At 36.4% G+C, this 27,726-nt stretch overlaps 2 protein-coding genes across 4 annotated transcripts; one reads left to right on the top strand and one right to left on the bottom strand.

Moving 5' to 3' along the window:
* The first annotated feature begins 347 nt into the window (after positions 1 to 347).
* Positions 348 to 11,056, top strand: LOC131010808 (cytochrome P450 76T24-like). 2 transcript variants are annotated; one of them, XM_057938470.1, is made up of 3 exons: positions 348 to 1,093; positions 1,167 to 1,421; positions 10,311 to 11,056. In XM_057938470.1, the coding sequence occupies exons 1-3, from the start codon at positions 491 to 493 to the stop codon at positions 10,902 to 10,904; spliced, it is 1,452 nt and encodes a 483-aa protein (XP_057794453.1). In that variant the 5' UTR covers positions 348 to 490; the 3' UTR covers positions 10,905 to 11,056. The 2 variants fall into 2 exon arrangements, with proteins under 2 accessions (XP_057794453.1, XP_057794452.1); XM_057938469.1 differs by having other exon boundaries at positions 349 to 1,093; positions 1,158 to 1,421.
* Positions 11,057 to 12,562: 1,506 nt separating this feature from the next.
* LOC131010806 (WUSCHEL-related homeobox 4-like) lies at positions 12,563 to 14,148 on the bottom strand. 2 transcript variants are annotated; one of them, XM_057938466.1, is made up of 3 exons: positions 13,704 to 14,148; positions 12,951 to 13,232; positions 12,563 to 12,869 (listed from the first exon to the last, which is right to left on the bottom strand). In XM_057938466.1, the coding sequence occupies exons 1-3, from the start codon at positions 13,914 to 13,916 to the stop codon at positions 12,732 to 12,734; spliced, it is 633 nt and encodes a 210-aa protein (XP_057794449.1). In that variant the 5' UTR covers positions 13,917 to 14,148; the 3' UTR covers positions 12,563 to 12,731. The 2 variants fall into 2 exon arrangements, with proteins under 2 accessions (XP_057794449.1, XP_057794448.1); XM_057938465.1 differs by having other exon boundaries at positions 12,563 to 13,232; positions 13,704 to 14,026.
* Positions 14,149 to 27,726: the final 13,578 nt, after the last annotated feature.

Here is a 27,726-nt window from a genome sequence, read left to right as displayed (position 1 = left end):
GTTACACACTTTTTCGCAATCACACACTTTTACGTAATTACACATTTTTGAGAAAAGTGTGTAACATTGTAAAATACACTATTACACGATTTTTGAAAAAGTGTGTAACAGTGTATTTTACACTGTTACACACTTTTTTGCAAATACACACTTTTACGTTATTACACACTTTTCCGAAAAAGTGTGTAACAGTATTAAGGGTATAATTGTACATTTACATTAAAAAATGCTAGTTTTTCCATATTTTTATTTGGGTGGACATTTTTTCCTTTTCTTATTCAAGAAGTGCTAATTGAGCCCATTAACTCTAATCACTATATATATATATATTAGGACTAAATTAAGGCAACGCCTGCATATGCAGTAAAGTGTGCTTCAAAATTTCACATGATATCTAATTATCATATGATGGATTGTTAATCTTTGTGAGTACCCCTTGTACTCATTTTTTAATATATTTTCTGAAGTTTCAAAAAAAAAAAATTATCATATGATGGAGTTTGCATCTTTTATGCTACTACTATGCATCGCCTTTTCATGCTTCCATCTTCTAAACTTGAAACTCCGGCAGCGGCGATCATTGCCGGGCCCATACCCTTTTCCGATAATCGGAAACATCCACCAACTCGGCCCGAAACCCCACCAATCCCTCACCAATCTCTCCAAAATCTACGGCCCTCTCATGCATCTCAAGCTCGGCAGCGTCCCCATTATCGTCGTCTCCTCCCCCGAAATCGCCCGACAAATCCTACAGCGGCACGACCAAGCTTTCCCGGGGAGGATGACGACGGCCGCAACCAAAGCACTCCGTCATCACCTCTTCTCGGTCGCCTGCCTCCCCGCCGGCAGCAGCCAGTGGCGGATCCTACGTAAACTATGCAGAGAGGAGATGTTCTCGACGCCGCGCCTGGACGCCGGCCGGGCGCTGCGGCGGCGACAGCTGCAGAAGCTGCTCGATTACGTCGACAAATGCTGCGTTGATCGGAAAGCTGTGGATATTAATGAAGCCGCGTTTGTGACGTCGCTTAATTTGATATCGAACACGCTCTTCTCGATGGACTTCGCGGATTATTATGGCCAGGGCTTGTCTCATGTAAGGGGAAAAAATCCTTATTCTGTGATTTTGTTAGGCAATTTGACGATGTTGGGCATGGCAGGAACTGAAGGAGATTGTTCATGGACTGATGCGAGCTTTCGGGAGTTTCAACGTGTCGGATTATTTTCCGATGGTGGGAGTGTTTGATCCGCAGCGGATTAAGAGGGACGCGGGGAGTTATATGGGGAGATTGATGGTGGTGTTTGATGGCATCATTGATCGGAGGGAGGAGTCGCCGGAGAAGAAGGATGATTTGCTGGAAGCGCTCATGGCCCGCCAAAACCACTCGGAGTTGTCACGCGACGATATCAAACATTTACTTCTGGTCAGTCAAATTATCAAACACTTTGCGTGATTTGCTACTCCCTCCCTCCCCAACTTTCATGTCCCTTTTGTTCCATAATTTCATATATTTTCTTTATTTTTAGTAAAAGATATAGTATAATTATTTTAAGCTTCGATATTTGATAATAGATATTGTTTTTGATTGATATTTATTATTAATATTATATAATAAAATAAAATAAATTGATAATTTAAATATGGGGTATTGGCCAATAAATACATCAACTTTCCCAATTTTCTAGAATATAACATCACCTTTAGTTTTTGCTCCATAATACACCACCTTTATGATTCTTCTAGTTTCTCCCATGACTATTTTCTGAAAATTCTAAAACTACCCCAAAATAATCAAAATTGCAGAATAACCCCAATATATTTCAAAACCAAGACAAAATACCCTCATTATGAATTCTAAAACAGTTTAACAATTAATCAGGCCCAACATGCTTCCGTAACACTTCGAAATAAATCTTTAATTTAAACCAACATTATACCTTTGTCGACTGGTCTTCTTCAGGAGTCAGTCTTGTTGCGTTTTACGGCTCGTCTGCCCACCCGGCACGCACCAACCACACACTCGCAAGAGATGGTTGCAACCCTTCTCCTTCACTAAGTGCCGACTCAATACTTTGTTGGAAAAATAAAAGATAAATTTTTACTCAATCGGAATAGTTGGACAAAAACTAAGCGTTTATAGAGGAATTATATAATAATTAATTTTATTTCATAAAAACTCCCCAAGGGAGGAGACTAACTTGTTTAGCTACTCATAGTAGCTAATTCTTGTGTACATAAAAGAAAAGGAAACTAAAACTAAAATGGAAAACTTTAAAAAACTAGAATTTAAAATATAAAGATAATTTTTCTAGAGAGAAGATATGTGTTGTGTGAAATAGGTGTGAATTTTTCGATGATCTTCTTCTCTCCAGCTCTTGAGTTTATATAGAGGTCTGGATCCCTCTATTATTGCTTGGTTGTTGGCCTCGGATTCTTTCTTCGTGGCCAGCTTGCTTGAAATTGACAGCCACCTTCTTTTGTTGGCCATTATTGCCGACATTTGTTGGTGTCATCACATGTGCTGGACCCTTACTTTATTGCTTTGTGATAATGCTGGTAGGGGCCGACTGCTTTACTTTCCACTCACGTTTGTCCTGGAGCGTTTGGTGAGTGGTTCACCTGTCATTCCACCCACTTTTGTCGTTTCTTTTGTGGGTGCAATCCTTGCTGTGAATCACATGATTCACTTTGCTTTGTCGGCCACCTTACTTTTTTGGTGCCCGAGGGGTTCTTCCCTTTGGAGTCTGACGCTCGTCATGTTCATCAAACCGGAACCTCCTTCTGTCAGGTTTCGGAAAGAAACCTTTGCCGAATTCTGGCTCCTTCTGCGACGAACATTGGTCACAGACTCTCTCGATCCAATGGCTCAGATGAGCCATATTGCAGAATTTGCGACGAGTCTCTTTGCTCCCCGCTATCCTGTTTCCCCATATCATTTGCCTTTTATTCTCGAAAGATTTCTCGGCAAACTGAGTCGTTGTCCCTGTCATCGTGTTAACCAGGAACGTTCCCAGATCTGAACTTTGAAAGAACTTAAATCTGGACTTCATTTTGTCCATCTCAGTGAGACAGACCCAAAGACCCCATGCTCGTCTCGTGGAGATTTGATCTTCCGTAAATGTTGAGACGATTGCGGCATTAAATTCGGGAACTTTGATCCGGTTCAAGGCTCCCGTATCTGGTCTCCGAAGCTTGATGAAGTGGAAAGCTTCATGGATTCCTTTTCCAACAGGTTCTGGTGCTGCGCTGAAGAAGTACAGTTCCAGAACGTCTCCCCGTTTAAGGGACTCGTTGTTCTCCCAGGCCTCAAACACCGTTCTTTGGATCCATTTGGGTAGACCCTTGATTTCGTTGAAGGCTGGAGAGGTGGTACAAACTGAGGCCAAAGCCCCAAACTCATACCATTCCTTGACGTCGTTTGGATTGGCTCCTGGAGTCATCCAAACTCTTGGATATTTTCCTGCAACATCAACCCGACAATTTCCCGGATTAATGCCCCTTCTTGTGAGAAGTTTCTCCCACCTGTCTTGATACATCTGCCAAGAAGGAGAAAAATCAATAAAATTAGTATCAACCTTAGCTTGGCCTGTCATGGGCCTAAGATTGATCTCTTCCTCTTTTACCCCAGAGGTGGAGGGTTGACATGTTGATTCAGGGTGTGACCCCTTAACAACATCTTTTCCTTTGGGCTCCGGTTGTGAAATCGGCGCCTTAGGACTCGTGCTAGGGGTACTTGAATCCCCTGCTACAGGTAATCCGCCCTGTACGGAAAGCATTGCTTTAATCCGATTATCTCGGATAACGCGCAAGAGCGGCTTGTCAAGAGCTTCCTGAAGATTGAACATCTTCATGAAGCAAGCATCAATTTGGTTGGATACTTGGGCTTCGTCAGCCGCTTGTATCTTTCCCGCTTGTTTAGTGTGTAGAACACACTTTTGCCATTCTTGTTGTAGCAGCTCTAGACTTGCAAAGAGCTGCCCCTGTATTGCCTCGATGGCCTCCACTTCAGGGAGCTCCATCCCTTGTAAGGAAATCTACAAGAACATTCTGATCAGATTTCAAAATGACAATATCATAATCATAATATTGGCATTCTGCTTGCCATCTAATTAATCTAGCCTTTTCAGGTTTAGATTCAATCTTTTTTGTTAAGAAAGCTTTAACGTTAGTGTTATCAACTTTCAAAACGAATTTTTTAGCAAGTAGGAAAAGCGGCCATTTTTTAAACGCCTTTCGCACTGCAAAGAATTCCTTCTCGTTGATGTGCCATCGCACAGCTTCGTCGTTGGAGAAAAGACCGCTACAGTATCTGCAAGGTTCTTCTCCATAAGGGGTGATCTTTGTAAGCACAGCTGCCCACCAGAAATCACTCGCGCCAGTGTAGAGGACCAAGTCATCCTCGTCTTGAGGTATTGAGAGTTTCGGGAGATTTTTACAAATCTCTTTTAACCTCTTCATACCCTCCCGATGTTCCTCCTTCCATATGAATGGAACATCTTTCTTCAGTAGTGGACTGAAGACTTTTCTCTGTTCTGCAAGGTTTTTGATAAACATCCCTGCAAAATTGACCACTCCGAGAAAACTTTGGAGCTGCTTCTTCTCCTTGAGATCCTCTGGAAAATTCTGGACCTTTTCCACAATATGATCTTGTAGAATGATTCCAGATTCATCTATCTCAATTCCCAGAAACTCCATCTTCTGAGTGGCAATGACTGCCTTCTTTTCAGACAGTACTAGTCCTTCTTGTTGGCAAACATCTGCAAAGATCTCCAAATGCCTGACATGTTCATGAATGTTTTTTGATGCAATAAGAATGTCATCAATATAAACAAACATAAACAAAGAATAATCCTTGAAGAGATTATCCATCTTTCTTTGGAATATCTGAGGCGCGTTGGCTAACCCCATTGGCATGACATTCCAGACGTAATGTCCTTGTGGAGTTGAGAAGGCCGTGAACTTCTTACTCCCTTCCTCCATGCGAATCTGGTAGAAACCTGATTTGCAATCGAACTTTGAGAAAACCTTTGCACTTCTGATGCAGTTGATGATGTGTTCTCTACTTGGGATGAAGTATCCGTCAAACTCAAGAATGTCATTAATCCCTTTATAATTAATGACTAATCTTGGCTTTCCTCGCTTGATCTCCCCATGATTTCTCACCAGAAATCCAGGACTGCTATAGGGTGATCTTCCTTCTTCGATCAGATTCAAATCAAGATGTTCCTTGATTATACTCATCATATCCTGTTGATCTTGAGGGTTCATCAGGATAGGTCTGTACCTTACGAACTCATGCTCCTTTCCAGTTTTAACTTTCAAGGTTGCTCTGAGCTGGTTCTTGTCCCACCATGCCAAAGGATCCTCGTGGTAACACTTCTGAATCCTCCTTTTGACGTCGGCAATGGATACCTGTTCTTCTTCCTTGATATCTTGGTGTGATATCAGGGATACTTTGAGGATCTGGGTTTTTTCCTCAGAGAAATCTGGGAATCCCTCAGTTCTGCATTTGAGCAAAATTTCTCCGAATCTCCTTTGATCCTTCATTTGGGGTCTCCGGAGTCTGCCATCATCACCACGCTTGCTGCGGAATTTGATTGGCATTGAGCGATGAAAGGCTCCATTGAGCCTTTGCACAATGATCTTGTGATCACAATTGGTTGTGAACACAAGCCTCCTGGCTTCATTGTCCTGAATGTACCTCTTGAAGCTTTGCAGAAAATTATTTCCGAATAATATATCTGCTCCGGTGTCATGGAAATAAATTGGTGGAGTCTTGACCTTGTACCAAGGTGTCTGGCCTGCTCCGCCGATCAATATTTCCGTTTGTTTTACTCCCTTTGAAAGAAGCAAAATCTTCTTGGAGAAATCCCTTCCTGCAATTCGAGGTAGATCTTCTTCCACATCTGCTGGAAAGACTCCTCGTTTTGCTGTACAGATTCCTGCTCCCGAATCCACATAAGCAGCAAAATATTCTGCTTTGAATTTCTCATATAACATCCCAACAGAGATGTATATCGAGAATGGGCTGGTCATTGGATCATCACTCTTTGGCGTCCAATGGTAATCTCCATCCCTCCTGATTTCCATGACCATGGTTTATATTTGTCAAGGAAATCCCGTCCTAAGATCAGGACATCTGCTTTTTGTCCGGCTTGGCCTTCGGTTTGGATTTCAAAACCTCCAACCTCAAGAGTTCCGATGTATCGGTTATCTCCTGGATTTGCCAAATAATACAACGTACTACAAGGAAACTTGTTTTCCCTGCTTGTTGTATCAAATCTTGTGGAAACTTGTCTCCATCCTTCGGGACATTTGAGCTTGACTCTCATGTCCGGAGCTGGTGTTTCCTGGATCGCCCTTCTCTCATATGATTGAGAGAAACTCCTTGTTATAGGCCCTGAAGTTAGCCTATTTCCTTGGAATGATAGCCTTGGTGCTCCTAGTCTGAGACTCTGAGTATGGCTAAGCACCGGCTTATCTCCAATATCGATGTCGATTTCTCTGATCTGAGGAATCTCCACTCGGCTTGGATTGACTGCCTTGGCAACCTCCTTGAATATTTCTGGAATTTCAATATATTCTTTTCCCAGAAATAATTCCGTGTGATGCGAATTTGATAAGGCATACGAGACTTGATAAGTCAATGAGTATGGCCTATTTCCATCTATCAAATATTCCTTCTTCTTGTAGTCCTAATAAAGAGTCAGGGCTCGGCTGAAGGATGAATCTTGCAGATTATAAGCGATTTGTGGATAGAACTCGGTTATAATCTTTTTGGCATAAAGATTGCCTCAAAAAGCTCCAAGAACTGCTTCTCTAGCATCTCTGACCCTTTTGTCGCAGAGTGCGACGTCAATTGGCTGATCTGTCCCTGGGGTAAGGGAAGATTTGATTACCAACTGAATTGCTCCAATATGAATCCATTTCATCGTATTTGCGACTTCTGGCTTCATTTTCTTGAGATCCTGCCTTATTTCTTCGGCTGGAACCAGCTGGATTTCCACCTGATTACTTGTGATCTCAATTGGAAGCGCCATTTCTTGGTTTGTGACGCCAAAATAGACATGATGCTTCCTTTTATTTGGAATCAAGCTATATAAAACTCGATTCAATCTTCCATTGGAAAACCCTTGATAGGTTTGAACCTCTTCGGTTTCCTTCTTGAGTTTTCTCACGAGCTTCTTCACCACTTCTTCTTGTGGAATCAGGAAATGGCTGGTAAATCCATTCTGATCCTCCTTCTGGGTGTGGTGAACCTCTTGCTCCTCTTTAGTCTGACTCGTTTTCGGTTGATCCATCGGTCATCTCCGAATCCTCAGAACTAAAGATCTCTTCTTGCTCGTATATACTCTCATCAGAGGATATATCTTCGAATTGATACACGGGTATCAATTTCTGGTGGTAGATAGCGTCTTCGATATCCGGTGTGGATTCGAATCTTCTTATCTTTCTTTTCTCGTTGTCTGGGCAATTGGTTGAAATATGCCCCTTTGCACCGCACGACCAGCAGTTGCAATCCTTGAAACTTTCATTTGCTTTGGCCTGAGTGCGCCTGAAAGTTTTTCTCGCCGGGATTCTCTTTTGATTTGAGAATCGGTTTCTTGATGGTCCGCTCCTTTGGCCTGACTTGTATGAGCGTGCTTTCTGTCTGGTCCACATAGTTCTCGGCTTCCAAGAACTTCTTCTGGACTTTCTTTCATAGGGTTGGTACCTATGTTTCTTTCGGCTCCTCCTTTGATACAGCAACTCAACACCAATCTCGGTTGGAAGATCAATGTTGTCGCACATCAATGGAGATTTCTTGTTGAGTTTCCTCAATCTCTTGAGATTTCTCTGGTCCGCTGCCTTCTGGCACCATTCGGACAGCTTCTTGTGGACATAAGACATCCTCCTTGATGCACTATCAAGTGGATATCCTCCTGGTGAAACATACTCGTTGATGAGCATTTCCCTCCATGGACTCGGAAACTTTGGGAAAAAGAGATCCATGGCTTTTTGATCATCAACTTCCCCCATATGGACATATAGGGTGTATATACGCAAAAATTCATCGAGAGCTTTTGGCTCTAGCACCATCAACCTTAGATTGTAAAGTGCCTGTTGATATTTCTTGCGCTTTTCCTCCGCGGATCCTTCGAAAAAACCCATTCCCAAGAAATGGATCTTTATTTGTCTAGTAGTTTCCTTAATGATATCATACATTGAGGTGCTACTAAACATTTCTTCCCTTGCTGGAACCTTAATTTTGTCCCAGTATTGTTTCGCCATGCCTGCCAAACTAGCTTCGAAGACTCTGGCAAATTCCTTTTTGTCGTAATCTATTGTGGCAATCACGACTTTTAATGATAAAGCCCATTCGTCGATGAGACCCTCCCATTCCTTGAAACTAGCTTCGTCGAGGTTGAGAATCAATCCATATGGATGGACCGGTTCCAGTGTGACCTTTCCTACAAGAGTATCCTGCATCTGAGGCCTCCGTCGTCGGGTTCGTTGGAACTGGCTCGCCTCGTCTTGAGCTGACCCCTTTTTAGAAGGTTCTCCTTCGTGAGGCTCGGTTTTGGGCACCTCATCTCCTTGGTTCATCTTTAGATCAACCATATTGAGGTTAGCAAAAGATTCTGCTAACTCTTGTAGATCTTCTAATCCGATTCTGTCAAGGCTATTCATGATATTTGCCTCTCATGATTCGGATTATGTCATTCGGCTGCAACTCTTTGGGTGTTGCATCGAATAGAGATGTAGACGTCGGGTCTTTGGACCATTGATTCCGAATTTTTCCGGAGCATGGTTTTCACCTTTCGATCTCCTCCATTCTCTTTTGGATATCACGCAAGAGGGTTAATATTTCCTCTTGTTTGAGTGATATTCTGCTCAGCTCCATTGGTAGATCTTACAGCTTGACGCCATAATATTCCACCGTCTTCTGGATCTCCCGTAAGTTGACGTTGTCGGAAGAACTTGGCTCGATCTTTTGGTAGTTTGGATAAACTACTCCCGCCTTATCTTTGGGTTCCATCAATCGTGTGACTGATGGGCCTCGTCCCTGTTTCGTTCAATCGCCGCTCTAGCTGCGGCCATTCTCATGAGATGTTCATGATAGAATTGGATACTCGCGATGATATCGCGAATAAGCTCGATATCTCCTCCTCGTCTTAGGTTGGTTACGAGGACTCGATTGTTCCATTTGAGATCGCTTATAAAGCGACTGGTTTCTATCTCCAGATTTTGGAGAGAGTTCCTGTAGTGTACACATCTCGGACACTCGTCCGGATCCATAAACTTTAAATGGAGTCTCCTCCCACATGGGTTAATCAAAAAATAAATTAAAAAATATATAATTCCTCTATAAAAACCCGCTCTGATACCATTTTGTGCAAGGATCTTTTAAACTATTTTTTGCTTAATAGTACGTGGCATTGTCTCACAGTCCAGACCCAGATTACAAAGTAATCTATCGGGCACGAGGAAAGTTTCCAGCCGATATACCGTTTAAGCCCAATTTTAGGTATAAATTGTCTTTTAGTCAAAAACCATAAGTTTTAGGGGTCAAAGTACAAAGAATTTTATAATGGGGTTATTTTTGAATATTCCAAACTTTAGCCATGGGAGATTCTAGAAAAAATTGAAAGGTGATGTATTATGGGGCAAAATCTAAAGGTGGTGTTATAAACTAGAATTTGGTCATAGTTCATGTATTTAGGGGCAATAACCCCTTTAAATAAGTGTATATGTAATTGCAGCCGTCGTTATAGCAAAAAAACATTCACTATATATAGAATACGGCGCCCAACTTTTACAAAAAGAACAACATTTAGCTATTGATACCCAGGAAGTTAGGATTTGGAGGTGTAACTATTCTTCTTGGTTTCTTGATATTGTAAGTTACAATTTGATTGAATAGATTCCCTTTCGGTCTAAAAAGAAAAAAGTAAGGTTCAAACAAGAGACTAAAAAGTAAACAATATTCTTCACACCTTTTTTTTTTTTTTTTTTTTGATCGGGCAAAGTCATGTTAGATGTTAGTAATTAGTTCCCCATCCACTCCAAGAACCCCTTATCTCTCCATTCACCAAAATCCACCTTATATCTCCAATCTCCAATTCGCTCCCAAGAGGGATCGAACCCGGGTCACTTCACTTAAGTGAGGACCCGGTGGCCAGTGGGCTAAGCCCCCTGGTTAATATTCTTCACACCTCTTGTGACTAAGCAGTAACTACTATAATTATAAGAAGTATAAAACAAATGAGAAGATGATGTTAATTGTAAGGAATGACACTAGTAGATCCATTTTGATTGGACTATTTGGTAGGATCTATTTGTAGCAGGGACAGACACAACATCAAGTACGGTAGAATGGGCAATGACAGAATTAATGCGCAATCCACACATACTATCCAAAGCAAAGACAGAGCTCCAAATCATCCTCGGACAAAACAAAGCAGTGCTCCAAGAATCGGACATCTCCAAACTCCCATATCTACAAGCCCTCGTCAAAGAGACCTTCCGCTACCATCCGCCGGGCCCTTTCATAGCGCGGCAGAAGGACGGGGACGATGCCGAGATCGGGGGACACCTCGTGCCCGGGAACGCAGTCGTTCTCATCAACATATGGGCCATAGGCAGGGATTCAAGAATATGGGGGAATCCGGATGCATTCCAGCCGGAGAGATTCTTAGATGGGGATATAGATGTCAAGGGGCAGGATTTCGAGCTCATTCCTTTTGGCGCCGGCAGGAGAATCTGCCCCGCCCACGCGTTGGCGCACAGAATGCTGCATCTCATGCTCGCGGCTTTCATTCACAACTTTGATTGGAGAGTTGAAAATCAAGTGGATGTGACTGAGAAATTTGGTCTTTCGCTGCAGAAGGCTTTGCCTCTCAAGGCTATGCCCATCAAACTGTGACTCTTTACTATGCTCAAATGAATTATCATGTTAATTGTTTTAAAAATAAAAATAATCTTATATAGTCGATCATAATTCAAACTCATCAATCGTGCTACTAATGATAGTTGTGTATGAGTTTTACCATCGGATTACAACTCTCTTTCTCTCTCTCTGTGAGCCTTTACATATCATACAAGTGTCGGGCTAGCTGCAGGATTTTGAGGTTCTTCAATTAATGACGCAATGTTGAATTCAACATTATCTGCATCCATTATCATAGATTCATATCGATGATCGTTAATTCGATCGTTGATCATTTAACTAACGATCGAATTCTCATTTTTAACGATCAAACGCTGTTTTTTCTAATAGTTTGCGTGATAAATATTTTTGAGATGGGCTGATTCATTAGTCGCCTACTTTGGAATTTGGGTGATTCTATTCATAGCTCTCATTTTACTCCTTATAACCCCTTTTTAAAATACTAATAATAATTAATTAAAAATGTACTGTTTTACCCTATATTCTGTAGCCCCAAAATCATCTTCTCCCAGTTTCTTGATTTCCTCGTCAGATCTATCGTCACCAATGCAAAGCACAAAATCAACTTGTTTCTTCTTTATCTGCCATGGACAAAAAAATATTTTCTGTAACTCTCTGCCTTTGCTAACACCTTGTATCAACAAACATTTGATACATTAACAACAACTTCACTTTACTTTAAGAAACAAAGAACAAAAAGAAGCTCAAAGAATATTGAAACAAAGAGGATTTTGAAGCTGGAAACTAATAGTGCAAATTATAATTATAAACTGTACGAAGAAAAAAAGAACGAGCAATAATTAGCAAATCATAATTATGAACCATAAGAAGAAAAAAAGAACGAACAATTAGCAAATTAAGTGGGAAAGATACAGAAACAAGTATTCTTTGGGGGATGAGATTCAGGTGCTTGCCGGCAAATTCCAGGAGTCGGGCTTCACCGACGGTTTCAACAATGAACAATTAGCAATTACAAGAAAATCAGGCTATAGAGAAATCTCGAAAATTTGTGGCTAAAAAGAAATTGAAATGATAAATTTAAAATTTAATTTAATTTGAGGGCTATAGAATATAGGATAAAATAATAAAATTTTAATTAATTATTATTAGTATTTTAACAAGGAGCTATAAAGAGTAAAACGGGGACTAATATAGAATCACCCTTCGAATTTACGGAGAAACTTTGTATTAAACGGCGCTACTGAGGCACATTGAATGGGCTGATCCATTAGTCACCATCTTTGGATTTTAATGTCAATGGACCTATTTCTCTCTCAAAAAAATGTCAATGGACCTATTACAAACTAAATTATTAAAATGAAAATAATTCTGTCTAACGAGAAAGATATTTTTAATTTATTAAAATTAACAGATTATATTAATATATTTTACTATAGACACATTTGTTTTGGTGTTTGGTGGTTGAGATAAATAAGACTGATATGATAAAGAAAGACTAAACAATTAATATCCAACTTTGGGGTAATTATTCAATTGAAAGATTAGTGCAGATCGAGTTATTCATTACGGACCGAATCATTCAAATCAAACACTTAAATTATCCATTAGGAACCAGATTATGCAAATCAAATATTTAAATTTTAGAAGGTCACACTAATCATAAATAATTGATCTGCACAAAGAGAAGATCATTTCCTTGACATTCGAAGAAAACGAGAGAGAAAAGAAGGTACAAAGACATTACGAATCGGAATCGGATCTTCTCTCGAGATCAACCCAAAAGCAAGTTACAAAAGAAGAAGATTAAATGAAGTTAAGATTAAGACTAAAATTAAAGCCTAATTAATCCCTCAAAGAAGACCTCCCTTCAGGGTGCAAAGGGAAAAGCTTCAGTGTCCTATCTTGCTCTTCCTCTTCTCTACAATATTTGTTCACTTCGTCAAAAACGCACTTCCTCTTGTAGCGATTGTTCTCCTCTTCCTGCATGCACCATTTTTTGTAAAAACATTTAATAGTATTTAATTTCATGAATACACGTGCAGAATTAATTAATGGGCGCACCTCATTGGGCGACGATAGGAAGATGGAAGAGGGCGTTCGGGCAGAGGGAGAGAGACCGAGGCTAGTGCGCTTTTGCTTCTGACGCTCGCGCGCTTTGTGGTTTTGAAACCAGTAAAACACGTTTTTGCCTTCGATCTTGCCGTATTTGCCGAGTTGCGCTGTGATCTGCTCGATTTGTTGGGCGTTGGGAGTTCGCATGCCGCTCCGGTACAGCATTTCCAATATCCCGATCTGCTCCTGCGTCGGATTCCACCGCGTTCCGCCCGCCTGCGCCGCCTCTACCTATACATACATGCATATACTCACTTTTCAACATGCTTTTCAAATAATGCTATATTTTATTTTATCTTTTACGATATTTTGTCAAATTAAGTGGCTCGTGATATGGATATACAAAAAAAGAAAAGAGATATATTTTAATGGTTTTTCATCTCGTATTTTATTGTATTATTTATTTAGTTCATGTTAATTTGTAGCAGAACATGAGATGAAATATTGTTTCGAGTGAGGTTCTGCATATATACAAGCAAATCATAAAAATGAGCTGAATTGATAGAATTTTGGCCCAACATTGTCAAAATCGTAAAATAAATTAGCCTGCTCTATTAATTTTTTCTACATTCAAGGCGTTAATTCTTAGTTTATTTTAAATAGTGTTACATACCAATTGATCATGGGAGATTCGCCATGCACTGAGCGACATAAGTAGACAATTTCATTTGATTTATGTTGTGGCAATTGTTTAATAATTACCTGAGATGATTCTTTCTTCTGAGCGTCTGAGCTTCTTGGACTACATTGATCGGGTTTGATGAAGCTCTTGAGATCGAAGGTGGCGGCGGTGGCGGTGGAGAGCTTGGGGGCGAGGGGGCGGAAGCGCTTGCAGCCGAGGGTGAGAGAAGGGGGGTCGTGATCCCAGATTAGTCCACGTGGCAGGTGATGCACCTTCATGGCTTGAATTCCCATGGAATGTATGAATTTAATTTGATATCAAATTGTGTGATGCTTATATAGAAAAAGCTAAGGTGATGTGAGAGAAGGAAGGAGAGGCATAATACAAAGGTTAAAGAAAAAAGAAAGTGGAGTGATGCATGGCAGTAGATAGATTATTAACCAAGACCAAATGATGAGGTGAGGTTGACTTATGATTTCCATGTTTAAAAAGAGAAATGAAAAGTTGGGGTCTACACATAAAAAAGGGGGTTCCATTTTTCTTTTATTAAAAGTTGCATATAGTGTGCATCAATTCATATTCTAATATGAATATATTAATATTCAAAATGTAACGAATTCTGTATATGTAATAAGAGTATGTGAACAAATATATGGAATGTTGATAGTCATTTCGTGCATTTTAGATATTGCATTAGGTGATGTGATGCCAATGCAATGACAGTGAAAAACATTCGACACAAAAGTGATAAATCAATTTCGCAATACACTGAATTTGAGTAAAGCTGACTCATTTTGTTTATAAAACAAAGTGTAGCTCAAAACTTTCACTGAACAGTACTTCATTTAGAAAGTTGTTTACTTTCTTTCATTTGGTTTGCTCCAATGAAATAAGGGAAATAAGTCTCCAATGGTGTCTTAAACAAGAATGTGAATTATATTAAAGAAAAATGAGATGATAAAATGTGGTGGGATATGATTCATGTATAACTCAAGATATATATACGTACATAGTGTATTTAATTATTGAAGAGGCGTGCGTGTGGGTGAATATGTGCGTGTGGTTGGATAGTCCAATCCAAGTTTAATTTTCTTGCTTTCATGATGAGCTGCTCTCTCTCTCTATAATTCTCTCTCTTTTCCTTTTACTTTTTTTCAAACTTTTATCAGTGTAAAGTTGGAGGGAATGTGCAAAAGTGATTCCCACAATCCCAATAACTTGAAAATGCAAACGCCTTTCTTTTTATTTTCAAGTTGCCTTTTCGAGATAACAATGTGTGTGTGTGTGAGTGTGAGTGTGCGCTTCAACAGTAAAATGCCGTCTTTCTAGTGTTGAAATTTGAAAATTATTTAATTCAAATTCATTGTGCTCTACAAATAGTATAAATTGTACCCAATTAATCAAAATTCTATTATTAATTGTGAATTTATATATATATATATATATATATATATATATATATATGAGTGGTTAGACTACAAACTCATTTTAAATAAGAACTAACTATGAAATATGATGAATTCTACCAATCTTGCACTTAATAGATAAAATAATATTACACTTAAACGTACTAAACACAAAAATATGTATATTTAAATTCAAACATGCATATACTATTCATATATACATGTTTATGTTTAATATTATACATATTTGTGTTTAATAGTATATGTATAAAAAGAGATCTACAATACTAAAGAATGCTAAGAAATCTGTATGTTCCACTTCCTATATATGTATATAATTACTAGAGCTAAGACATCTATATGTTCCACTTCATATATATAGTAATTAGTACTCCTATTTACATTAGGATGAATGATCAATGATTATATAATATCTATTGTCCCAAAAAGAAAAAGATTACTTCTTCCAAGTTCCAATATGCAACGTTAATTAATCTCTTCTCTACGTTGACTAAGAAAATATATTTAATCTTCCCAAAAAAATGTATGGACATATATACTAATTTTCAAACTAAACGTATTAATTTTCTTAAAGGGAAGAATTGTTCAGTTCAATACCACTAAAAAGAGACATGTTAAAGAAATTAAATTTCGATAGCAATTAACAAAGAAATATGATTAGTTTGAGACAGATATATAAAGGAGAAACTGATGAAGCCTATCTGGGCAATAATATATCATTCCATTTAAACCAATTAATTAATTAACGTATATAACTGATGGAGGCTACTGACTTTTAAACAAATTGTATTATTAAGATATGATATGATTAGACAATATTGTTGAAGAATGACAATCATGCGATCATGTAGCTATAGTGATTAGTGTGTATAGTATTACATAAGTTTAGTAAAGTATTTTTGAATTTAAAATAACTGGGATTGAAGAAATAAAGTGATGAGAGCAAGGGACTATATAGTGATATAAATACTACAATACTGCATGCACCAACAACCATATAAATCCAAAAGTCGTGAATTTTGTAAATTGTACACACGTATCTTTCATCTGTCATTTAATTATTGGGAACTGTTAGTTCCCCAAATAGGAGTAGTTTAAATCCACCAACTCACTTTCGGAAGAAAAAAAAATAAAAAATAAAAAATAAAATCTAAAATCATGCTGCTTATATATTTTCTTTTTATTAGAGAACAAGATCTTGCATGATTTTCGGACATCTGGGCTCAACATTCATGTACAACAGAGTACAGAGTAAAACATAAATTATTTGATAAAGTAGTTAGTTGTGGATTATAGCAAATACTATCAACTAGAAATATTTACTTTCTCACCACAATAGTGATTATTATATCATACTATCAATTAAACAATAAAAGCGCATTTTCCCTAACAATATGATTATAATGATTAGGATGATATGTTAGTGTATATATATTGGGGAATGCTCAAAAGACCCCCTAATTTTAGTGAGATCTTAGATATGATCTCGTGCATTTAGTTTATCGATTCTATTGTTGATATTGTACCTAGAGGGCAATTTTTATTTTTCTCAGGGTTCGAATCCTGGAGGGAGCAAAATATTTTAAATTTCGTTATTCATCGGTATATACTGCATTGTTCATCAGTATATACTGCCTTGTTCATCAATATATATGTTTTATTCATTACCAATTTTTTAAATTTCATTATTAATCAGTATATACTTCTTTGTTCATCAATATATATGTCTTATTCATTGAAAAATAAGGGTCTAATTGGAGTGCACCCTTATATATAGGGGAGAGTTCAATGAAGACCACTCCCTTAGATAAAGAATAAAGACCAAATCTTGTGCGTCAATCTTGCTTAATCTCAGGGTGATAATTTAACCTTTAATTATGATTTTATTTCATTTATTTTATATAATAAAGGTTAGATTTGTCATTTTGTATTTTCTTCTCCCAACTCATTATTTCTCTCTGTCTCTCCCAACTCACGCTCTCTCTCTCCCACATTGTTCTTCTCCGGCGAAGCCCCCGACATCTCCTCCTCCTTCTACTGCTGCTCCTCGCCTCCATCTCTTCCTCCGTCTCATCCGCCGTCCCAGCCGAGTCCGAGACCGCCACTGTCCCCTCCATTCCCTCTTCCCTCGCCTCCCTACCCAATCTCCCCAATCTGTCGACGCCGGCGTCATCAAGGAGCGGCCGACGAAGACGACGACGGTGAAGAGGGAGTTCACGTTCACCAGGCCGTCCAGGGCGGTCACATGGACGCTCGTGGTGGCGACCGCTGCGCCGTCGACAGATCTGTAGTTTTCGTAGAAAATACTAATGTTCGTTGATATGTTCGTAAAAAAATAAATGAACATACTAATGTTCATCGATATGTTCGTAGGAAAATAAATGAACATTCTAATGTTCACCTATTATGTTCATTGACGGATCAGGTCCCAGAATGGGAAGAGGGGAATTTTTGGAATTTGTTCAACGTGATCCCAGATTTCAGTGAATTGGAGTGGACATATTTGCCCTTTTCGGATTAAATAAATGTAATTAACCAATATTTAATTACATAAAAAATCAAATCAGAAAATTATATGAACCGTTGATTGGAGTGAGATGAATGGCCTTGATTACTTTATTCTTTATCTAAGGGAGTGGTCTCCATTGAATGCGATATATAGGGGAGCGCTCCAATGGGACCCCCTATTCTTAGTGAGACCTAAGACACGATCTCGTGCGTTTATTTCATCAATCATATGACTGATATTGTATCTAGAGGGAGTGAAATATTTTTAATTTCGTTATTCATCAATATATACTGCATTGTTCATCGATATATAGTGTCTTGTTCATCAGTTTATATGTCTTATTCATTACCATTTTTTAAATTTCATTATTCATCAGTATATACTGCATTGTGGCCCTTATTCATCAGTATATATATCTTATTCATTGTACTCAATGTCTCACAAAAAATAGGTGGGTCTCATTGGAGCGCGCTCCTATATATATATATATATTTATATTTTAAACAAATACATCCGTTCATCCAAATTATTGACATGTTCATCAAAATTTCGACACTGAATTTATTCTTAATTATTTGACCGTTTGATTGAGCTATTTTAATGGTTGAGATTGTTTCTCCTTTCTAACAACATTTGCAGTTCTCCATTGAACTTTTTTTTCTCTCTCTCTCTCTCTCTATATATATATATAGGGTGCGGTTATAGTGAGAACCACAATTATCGTGAGAACATAAGAACCAATAAAATTACTGCATCTGCTATACAAATTAATGCATCCGCTATTAAATTTAATGCATCCGAAAAAAATAATTTTTTTGCTCCCTTCAGGATTTGAACCTAGCACCTGCATCCATCCACCAAGATGATGCATCCACCGTAGATCTTGATGATCGAATGACTTAAAATGGTTCTCCGTTCTTATTTTATTAGTGGTTCTTATTTGAACCTCTCCCTATATATATATATAGGGTGTGGTTCTAGAGAGAACTACATTATTTGTGAGAACGAGAGAACCATCAAATCTAATGCATTCACTGTAAAAATTAATGCATTCGCTGTTAAAATTAATGCACTCAAAAAAATAAAAAAAATTGCTCCCTTCAGGATTCGAACCCAGGATCTACATTCATCCAACAAGATGATGCATCCACCGTAGATCTTGATGATCGAATGGCTGAAAATGGTTCTTCGGTCTTCTTTTATTTATGGTTCTTTCCTGAACCTCTCCCTATATATATATATATATATATATATATATATAATGGTTCTTCGGTCTTCTTTTATTTATGGTTCTTTCCTGAACCTCTCCCTATATATATATATATATATATATATATATATATATATATATATAGGGAGAGGTTAAGGAAAGAACCATAAATAAAAGAAGACCGAAGAACCATTTTCAGCCATTCGATCATCAAGATCTACGGTGGATGCATCATCTTGTTGGATGAATGTAGATCCTGGGTTCGAATCCTGAATGGAGCATTTTTTTTTACTTTTTTGAGTGCATTAATTTTAACAGCGGATGCATTAATTTTTACAATGAATGCATTAGATTTGATGGTTCTCCCGTTCTCACAAATAATGTAGTTCTCTCTAGAACCACACCCTATATATATATATATATATATATATTGGGTCAGCTTCAATGGAGACCATTCCCCTATACAGAGAATAGAGACCGAATCAGAGTCATTGATCTCACCAAAATCAATGAATCAGATTAATCTGAATTCTTCAAGTTTAGGAAATCCCGTAAATTCCTCATTTTTCAATTCTGGGAACCAACGAACATTATTATGAACTTACGAATATACTAATGTTCGTCGATGTGTTCGTATAAAAAATAAATGAACATACTAATGTCCGTCGATATGTTCATATAAAAACAAATGAACATACAAATAAACATACTTATGTTCGTAAGTTCATAATAATGTTCGTTGGTTCCCAGAATTGGAAAATGAGGAATTTACGGGATTTTCTAAACTTGAAGAATTCGGATGAATCTGATTCATTGATTTTGGTGAGATCAATGGCTCTGATTTGGTCTTCATTCTCTATATAGGGGAGTGGTCTCTATTGAACTCTTCCCTATATATATATATATATATATATATATATTGGGGAAGGCTAAAAATCAAAGTTAAACTATAAAATAGGAACCATTTTCAGCCCTTGGATCATCAAGATCTACGGTTAATTCATCACCTTGTTGGAATAATTCATGGTCCTGAGTTCAAATCCCATAGGTAGCAAAAAATTTGATTTTCGTAATTCATACATTTACACAGCGGATTCATGGGTGTTCTACATATTAATCATACATTTTAATTAGTTTATAGTTTATAGTCTAAGAGGAGTTTTCTGAATAGCCCTCCCCTATATATATATATATATATAGGGTTGGGATCTATGAAGAAGTAACTATATTTCGTTCTGAATAAGTCAATAAATTTACCGAATAAATCACGGCGACCGCACGAATAGTTATTTTACTGAATAAACACGTACATTTTTCGTTCATGCGCTCGCGTGATTTATTCAGTAAATGTATTGAGATATTCAGCCTTCGTTGTTTCCTTCTACATTTAGCATTCTTCATTGATCCCTTCCCTATATATATATATATATATATATATATATATATTATACACATATATATAGCGAATTCATATGTGTTCTACATAAAATTCATACATTAAAAATTGCTCTTATTTCTTATTTTCAGATGTGCTCTCACGGTAGCCCACCCCCTATATATATGTGTATAATATATAAGGGGTGGGCTACCGTGAGAGCACATCTGAAAATAAGAAATAAGAACAATTTTTAATGTATGAATTTTATGTAGAACATATATGAATTCGCTGTATAAAGGTATGAATTGTGAAAAATAAATTTTTGCTGCCTTTGGGATTCGAAATAAGGACCATAAATCCATCCAACAGGATTATGAATCAACCGTAGATCTTGATAATCTAAGGGCTGAAAATGATTCTTATTTTATATCTTAAGAAATGCTCTTATGTTAGCCTAGTATCTAGTGAGAATCTCAAAATTAGTGACACCTAAGAACCATTCTACACCCTAGATTACTCCTAATCCGACGAATATGATTTAAAATTGTCCAAAATAATACTTGTTCAACTAACTGAAATTCTTATGCATTTTTTTGTGTAGAAGGGTATATCAGTAATGTGATTTGATATTATAGAAGTGTATCCCTTAATTATAGCACTAAAAATCTTCATAATTAATTTTACATTTATCTTTTGGCGTCTCCTCCTAGTAATTGACGTCTTTTTACCTTCTTCTCTCTCATTGTCAATTTTTTGTCGCCATTTTCGAACACTTCATTGTAGGAGTGAACAAGCTTTTCAGTCCATTCGTCTTCTCTCTCTTGTTCATACATTTTGCAATCTCGATTTTGTGTCAAGCGACGAACATATGAAAAACAGGTGAAAAATGTTTTGTTTTCGTTGGGGCTTGAAAAATATTTTCTCGTTGACAGATTTTTTTCTGTAAGCCATTGAACAAATCTTTTATTTCCGGCGAAACGATGATTATTTTTTAAAACCTTTAATTTTCTGTGATTTCAGGCGTGTATTTTCAAGCGTCAATGAACAATATGCAGGAACAAAGTCCATGAACAAATTCAATGAACAAGTCCTATACGTATGACATGAACTTTGAATAAGAATTAAGTGAACAAGTCATTGTTCATGTAGAGGTTCATTTGTTTGACATGTACGACAAGTTATTGTTCACGAATTGAATTATAATAATTCATGTTTCATATGAACAAGTGGTTAATCTAGTGAATATTGATGGTCTAAGCTTATTCAATCAACTAAAATACATGTTCAGGACTATATTAAATGAACAAATGAATTATACGTCTGAACATGGAAAAACATTCATGAATATAGCGTGTGTTCATAGAGTGCATTTTCAATTAAACGCCTGAACATGGTAGAACTGATGAAGGATGAATAATACACTAAATAACTCTAGCAAATAAGTTCTCCAAATCGTGTATTAGTGGGATAATAAAGAATATGTTTGACAAAATCAAAATACCAAAAATATGAGATATGATGTTGCATGGAATTAGGAAAGTAACGGTTAGTCAATATTGAGGAAATTCCCTAAAGCCCCTTAACGTGAATAATTAATTCAGATTAATGGGTTAGATGAGGTCCGTTAGATTATACTAATCAAGGGCTAGGATGAGTTCTTAGGTGTCACAAAAAGATGACATTCTCACAGGAACCTCCCTCTCTCTCTCTCTATATATATATATATATATATATATATATATATATATATATATATATATGGGTGGGCTACCGTGAGAGCAAATCTTAAAATAAGAAATAAGAGCAATTTTTAATGTATGAATTTTATGTAGAACACGTATGAATTCGCTGTATAAAGGTATGAATTGTGAAAAATAAATTTTTGTTACCTTTGAGATTCGAACTCAGGACCATAAATCCATCTAACAGGATTACGAATCAACCGTAGATCTTGATGATCTAAGGGCTGAAAATGATTCTTATTTTATATCTTAAGAAATGCTCTTATTTTAGCCCTTCCCCTATATATATATATATATATATATATATAGGGTGTGGTTCTAGAGAGAACTACATTATTTGTGAGAACGGTAGAACCATCAAATCTAATGCATTCACTGTAAAAATTAATGCATCCGCTATTAAAATTAATGCACTCAAAAAAATAAAAAAAAATGCTCCCTTCAGGATTCGAACCCAGGATCTGCATTCATCCAACAAGATGATGCATCCACCGTAGATCTTGATGATCGAATGGCTGAAAATGGTTCTCCGGTCTTCTTTTATTTATGGTTCTTTCCTGAACCTCTCCCTATATATATATATATATATATATATATATATATATATATATCCATTGAGGGAGGTTCAAATGTGAACCGAGATTTAAAATGAGAACGGAGAATCATCAATCCTTGGATCATGAATATCAACAGTGGATGCATCATTTTGATGGATGGATGCACCATCTGGGTTCGAATCCTGTAGGGACCAATTTTTTTTATTTTTTATTTTTCATTTTTCACGAATACAGTTAATTATACAGTGAATGCAGTAACTTTACACGCCAGTACAGTGTTCTCAGTTTTCACTATAACCAACCCCTATATATATATATATATATATATATATATATATATAGGGTTGGGCTAGGGTGAAAACACATCTTTTTGTAAAAACTAAAAAAGCCTAAAATGTATGAATTCTATGTAGAACACGTATGAATTAGCTGTGTAACTGTATGAATTGCGAAATTCATACGTGTTCTACATAGAATTCAGTCGAACTCAGGACTAGGGCTGTCAAAATGGGCCGAAAATGGCCCGGCCCGCCCGTAGTTTTGGCCAGGCTGGGCTAGGATTTCCAAGGCCCAAAAAAAACCGGGCCTCCCTGGCCCGGCCCATGCAGGCCGCTGGGTCACCTGGCCCGCGGGCCAAAAAGCGCACCGGGCTTTCGGGCCTAAATCGGCCTGTCAGTATAGAAGGTGAAAATTTCAAAAATTTATATCTCCTCCCAAATTCCACTAGGCCAATCCCAATGAACCCAACTCAATCTAAGTCCATTTCTTCAATTGACGACAATGACGAGTCGAAGTCTAACTTAGGATTTAAATTAGCAATCAACAATCAATATTAAATTATTTTTACTTGAAAGATTTATTTATTTTTTATTATTTTTTTTGGTTGTTATTTGATTCCAGTTGATTTGATTACTGTATTAATTAATAAATCGTTTTCAGTTTTTGCAATTAGTTTTTGTTTTTTTACTTGTATTCATATTATTTACATTTAGTTTTAGTCATATTTGTTTACATTTAATTTTAGTCAATTACGTAATTTAGATGTAGATTGTTTAAGGCCCTTTTTTATTTCATCAAATTTGTCTTCATTTTTTTCTTTAAATTTGATTTAATTTATTAATTTTTGGAACTAAAAAGAAAAAGAATATAATTTTTGGCCCGTTTTGGCCCGACCCGCCCGGCGGCCCGTATAGGGCCGGGCTGGGCTTCATTGTTCAAGGCCCGCTGAAATTTTGGGTCGGCCCGACCCGGCCCAAAAAATTGCCTAGGCCCGCTGGGTTGGGCCGGGCCAGCCCGGCCCGCAAGGTTTGACAGCCCTACTCAGGACCTTTCGCAATTCATACAGTTACACAGCTAATTCATACGTGTTCTACATAGAATTCAGCCGTTTTTAGTTTTTACAAAAAGATGTGTTTTTATTATAGCCTCACTCTATATATATATATATATATATATATATATATAGAGAGAGAGAGAGAGAGAGAGAGAGAGAGAGGATCTTGAGAGAACCACATCTTTTTGTGAAAATGAAGAACCATGAGCAAATACATGAACAAAAGACAGTAAGACATGAATATCGTTGTTCATGTGTTTTTTATTTTTGAACAAATATATAAAATACATGAACAAAACACAGTAAGACATGAACATCCTTATTCATATAATTCATGTATTTGTTCATGGTTCTTCGTTATCACAAAAAGATGAGTTCTAACATGATCCTAACCCTATATACACACACATATATATATATATACACATATATATATATGTATATATATATATAGGAGGAAGTTCAACAGGAGAATAAATATTTGCAAAGAAAGGAGAAACAATCTCAGCCATTTATCATGATCTATTGAACGGTCAATAATTAAGTTTAAATTTCGCATCCAGATTTTTGATGAACGTATCGGTAATTGCGTTGAACGTATCCAGGTTTCGAACCCCCAAAAACCCCAAACGTTCAATAAAATTATTGGTAGGTTCAACTGCATTTTTGACATGTTCAATGTTTCTCTTTTTCCTGTATAAGCTCATTTACTTATTGAACCCAACCCTCTATATATATATATATATATATATATATATATATATGGAAGAGTTCAATGGAGAACACTAAATATTCAAATAACAGAGAACACTAAACATGTCAGTAATTCCCGTCGTTAAACGTTCGTACAAATAATTTTATTGAACGTTGAGCAGATTTATATACAGGGTTCGAACCCCATAAACCTCAAACGTTCAATAAAATAATTTGCACGAACGTTTAACGTTCAACGAGAATTAGTGACATATTCAATGTTCTCTGTTATTTGAATATTTGGTGTTATCCATTGAACTAACCCTATATATATGAGAGCGTTCCAATGAGATCCCCTATATATAGTGAGATCTTAGATTAATTTGTGGACTTATATTTACTTAGAGGGTGAAATCTTTTACCATAGTTAGAATCATGGAAGAAGCGAAAATTTTATAATTTTTTTTAATATCGTTATTCATCCGTATATGCTGCCTTATTCAACAGTATATACTGCCTTATTCATTATACTCACGATCTCACGAAAAATAGCAATCTCGCTGGATTGCACCCCTATATATATATATATATATATATATATATAGGGGAACGCTCCAATGAGTCCCCCTATTTTTAGTGAGATCTTAGACACGATTTCGTGCGTTTATTTTATCAATCCTATGGCTGATATTGTACCTAGAAGCCGAATTTTTTTCTCAAGGTTTGAATCCTGGAAGGAGCGAAATATTTTAAATTTTGTTATTCATCAGTATATATTGTCTTGTTCATCATTATATTTGTCTCATTCATTATCAATTTTTTGAATTTTATTATTCATCAGTATATACTGTCTTGTTCTTATTCATTAAAAAATAAAGCTCTCATTGAAGCGCATCCATATATATATATATAATTCAAACGCACCGTACTTTTTCTTAATCATCATATATATATGTATAATGCAAAAGCTTTATGCTCATCTTGCCGACTACCCAATTGTGATGCTCATTTGATGTTTTCTTTTCCCCATCAATAACTATTTTCCACCAAAAATTTGCTAAAATTGTTAAAAGGAATCTACTGTTTCTTAATCATATGTCATTACAAAAGGTTTTTGCTCATCAAACCGGCCGACTATTCAAATCGTGATGTTCGTTTGATAATTTTCCCTCTCAACCAACACCACGTACTATACGTTACTGTGTAGAAGCTACTATTATCAGAATTTGATTTTGCAAAAGGTTTAATTAAGATAATGTTCCAACTTTAAAAGATTTTATAGTGCATGGACTCGTAAAGGTTATTAATTATTTAAGTTTAGAATCAACCTTTAGAACCTAACAATAAAGACCTAATTTTAGCTTCTCTCTTTTATAATTTGGACATATTCATTTTTTTGCACGAGATTAGAGTTGACATAGACATTCTTATGATGTTAAAATTCAAAAGTAATAGAGAACTTTTAATACTCATTGTCTAGACTATCCTCTCGTATCATTAATGTTTTATTGTGGAATGGCTGACTATCGAATAATTGAATTGGTAATTTTTTTTGATAAAGTTAAGACTTTACAACAATATGAGTTGTAATTCTAAATATTCGATGGTTAAATTGATGGCACGCCCCAATAATGGACTTCGAAATCTCTCAATTTATTTTGATTTTTTTATGTCGAATAAACATCTAAATCTTAAGTCCAATTTGAAGGCAAAAAATTGTGTAGATCTTACTTTACAAAGAACATTACAATTTTATTTACATTGCAAATTAAAAAATCGAATATTTATTGCAAATAACTCCAATTACCGAATATCAAAAAGTTACGAATAACCATTTCTGCAGTTATAATAAGAATTTCAAGAATGAAGCTTGATATTAAGGTAGTGGGAGATGTTCAATAAAACACTCTAAAATGATTTAGAGGAATAATAATGGGTCAAAGATAAAAGTGGGATTGGAAGTTGGATGGCATGATAAATGGGCCCAACTCAGTGGAAGAAACGGTGGGAATCCATCATTACAAAAACAAACAATTTGCCATCATTTCTATCTGTCCTTTGCTGCTCTATTTCTATTTAATTTTGCGTTGTATTTTCTACATGTATCTATCATCTTGTGAGCATAAATTTTCTACACGTAGATATAGAGTTATTAAAAATCTATCAGCTTGTGAGCATAGAAAATATAAGGGTTAGTTGCATATTGATTCTTAACAAATTTTTATTTTGAATATAAATTTTATTTTATTTTTAAATTATTTAATAATTAATTTTTTCTCATTTCGCAAACTCATTTTATTTTCGGCCAAACTTTAAGCCTAAGTTAAATGACGTCGTTTCCATCCAACTATACAATAAGACGTTGGTTCTATGTTTTCACACGGTCATATTTATACGACATGAGCATATTTACAGCAAACGAGTAAATTTATGTCATGTTATCGCGATGAAAATAGAGAAGTATGCAAAATGAGAAAAAAAAAATTAAGTAATTTTATTAAAAGATTTTAAAGAGTGCGTGCAAAATAAGAATTTATTACAAATTCAGTAATTTATAGTATATAATTAACCCAAAAGATAATGATACAAATGTCCGCACTAAATGTATATAGGAGTCCTCAATGGGACATCAAATAGTGCGAACTCCTGTATGTGAACAGTGAGGTTTAGGGTTTAAAACCCACCGCTCTCCCTCCCCCAATTCAAAAAAATAAAATGTATACAAGATATTTTCAAAAACTATGAGTTCGATCGTATGTTTCAAGAAATATGTGACTATTTCCAATGGTGAAAAAAAGAGAGGTCCAAGTTAATTTACCGATGAGGGAGCCGAAAGCTTGGGTTCCATGTTAGGTTTTATCCATATTCTTGTAGTAAATACCAAAAAAAATAAAATAATAGTATAATTCTTGTAGGAAATATCTTGAACATTGTTAATTTTCTCAGTTGGATCCAAATTGAAGATCTAACAATTAAGAAGTAGAAATACCTTGTGCAATAAGATCGAAATTGGAAATGTGAATGACATCGAAAGCCTGCAAGATAGAGGTCGAAGAGTTTTCAGGAAAGAGATTCTGATGCTTAAGTAAATATCCAAAAGAGAATTTAGGAGATTTGAGTGATGAAGTGATAAAAATCTTTGTAATCAAATCAATGATGTCATATTATTATAGCAAACAATCCATTCTCAATTTTAATTCGAAAAGGAGCAGAAGATAATTAGTGGGTGAGGATATGGAAAACCTAGTTATAAC

The sequence above is a fragment of the Salvia miltiorrhiza genome, chromosome 2 (assembly GCF_028751815.1).
Source record: "Salvia miltiorrhiza cultivar Shanhuang (shh) chromosome 2, IMPLAD_Smil_shh, whole genome shotgun sequence".
Lineage (NCBI taxonomy): Eukaryota > Viridiplantae > Streptophyta > Magnoliopsida > Lamiales > Lamiaceae > Salvia > Salvia miltiorrhiza.
The sequence above is the reverse complement of the archived record's forward strand: the minus strand, read 5'-3'. Positions and strand labels throughout refer to the sequence as shown.

What these genes read in the sequence shown, in the direction of transcription:
- LOC131010808 (XM_057938469.1), top strand. Translation starts at nt 491, where the DNA reads ATGATGGAGTTTGCATCTTTTATGCTACTACTATGCATCGCCTTTTCA. An exon ending in ATGGCCAGGGCTTGTCTCAT is followed by an intron (nt 1,094 to 1,157) that starts GTAAGGGGAAAA and finishes TGGGCATGGCAG; the next exon opens with GAACTGAAGGAGATTGTTCA. An exon ending in ATATCAAACATTTACTTCTG is followed by an intron (nt 1,422 to 10,310) that starts GTCAGTCAAATT and finishes ACTATTTGGTAG; the next exon opens with GATCTATTTGTAGCAGGGAC.
- LOC131010806 (XM_057938465.1), bottom strand. Translation starts at nt 13,916, where the DNA reads ATGGGAATTCAAGCCATGAAGGTGCATCACCTGCCACGTGGACTAATC. An exon ending in AGAAGAAAGAATCATCTCAG is followed by an intron (nt 13,233 to 13,703) that starts GTAATTATTAAA and finishes ATGTATGTATAG; the next exon opens with GTAGAGGCGGCGCAGGCGGG.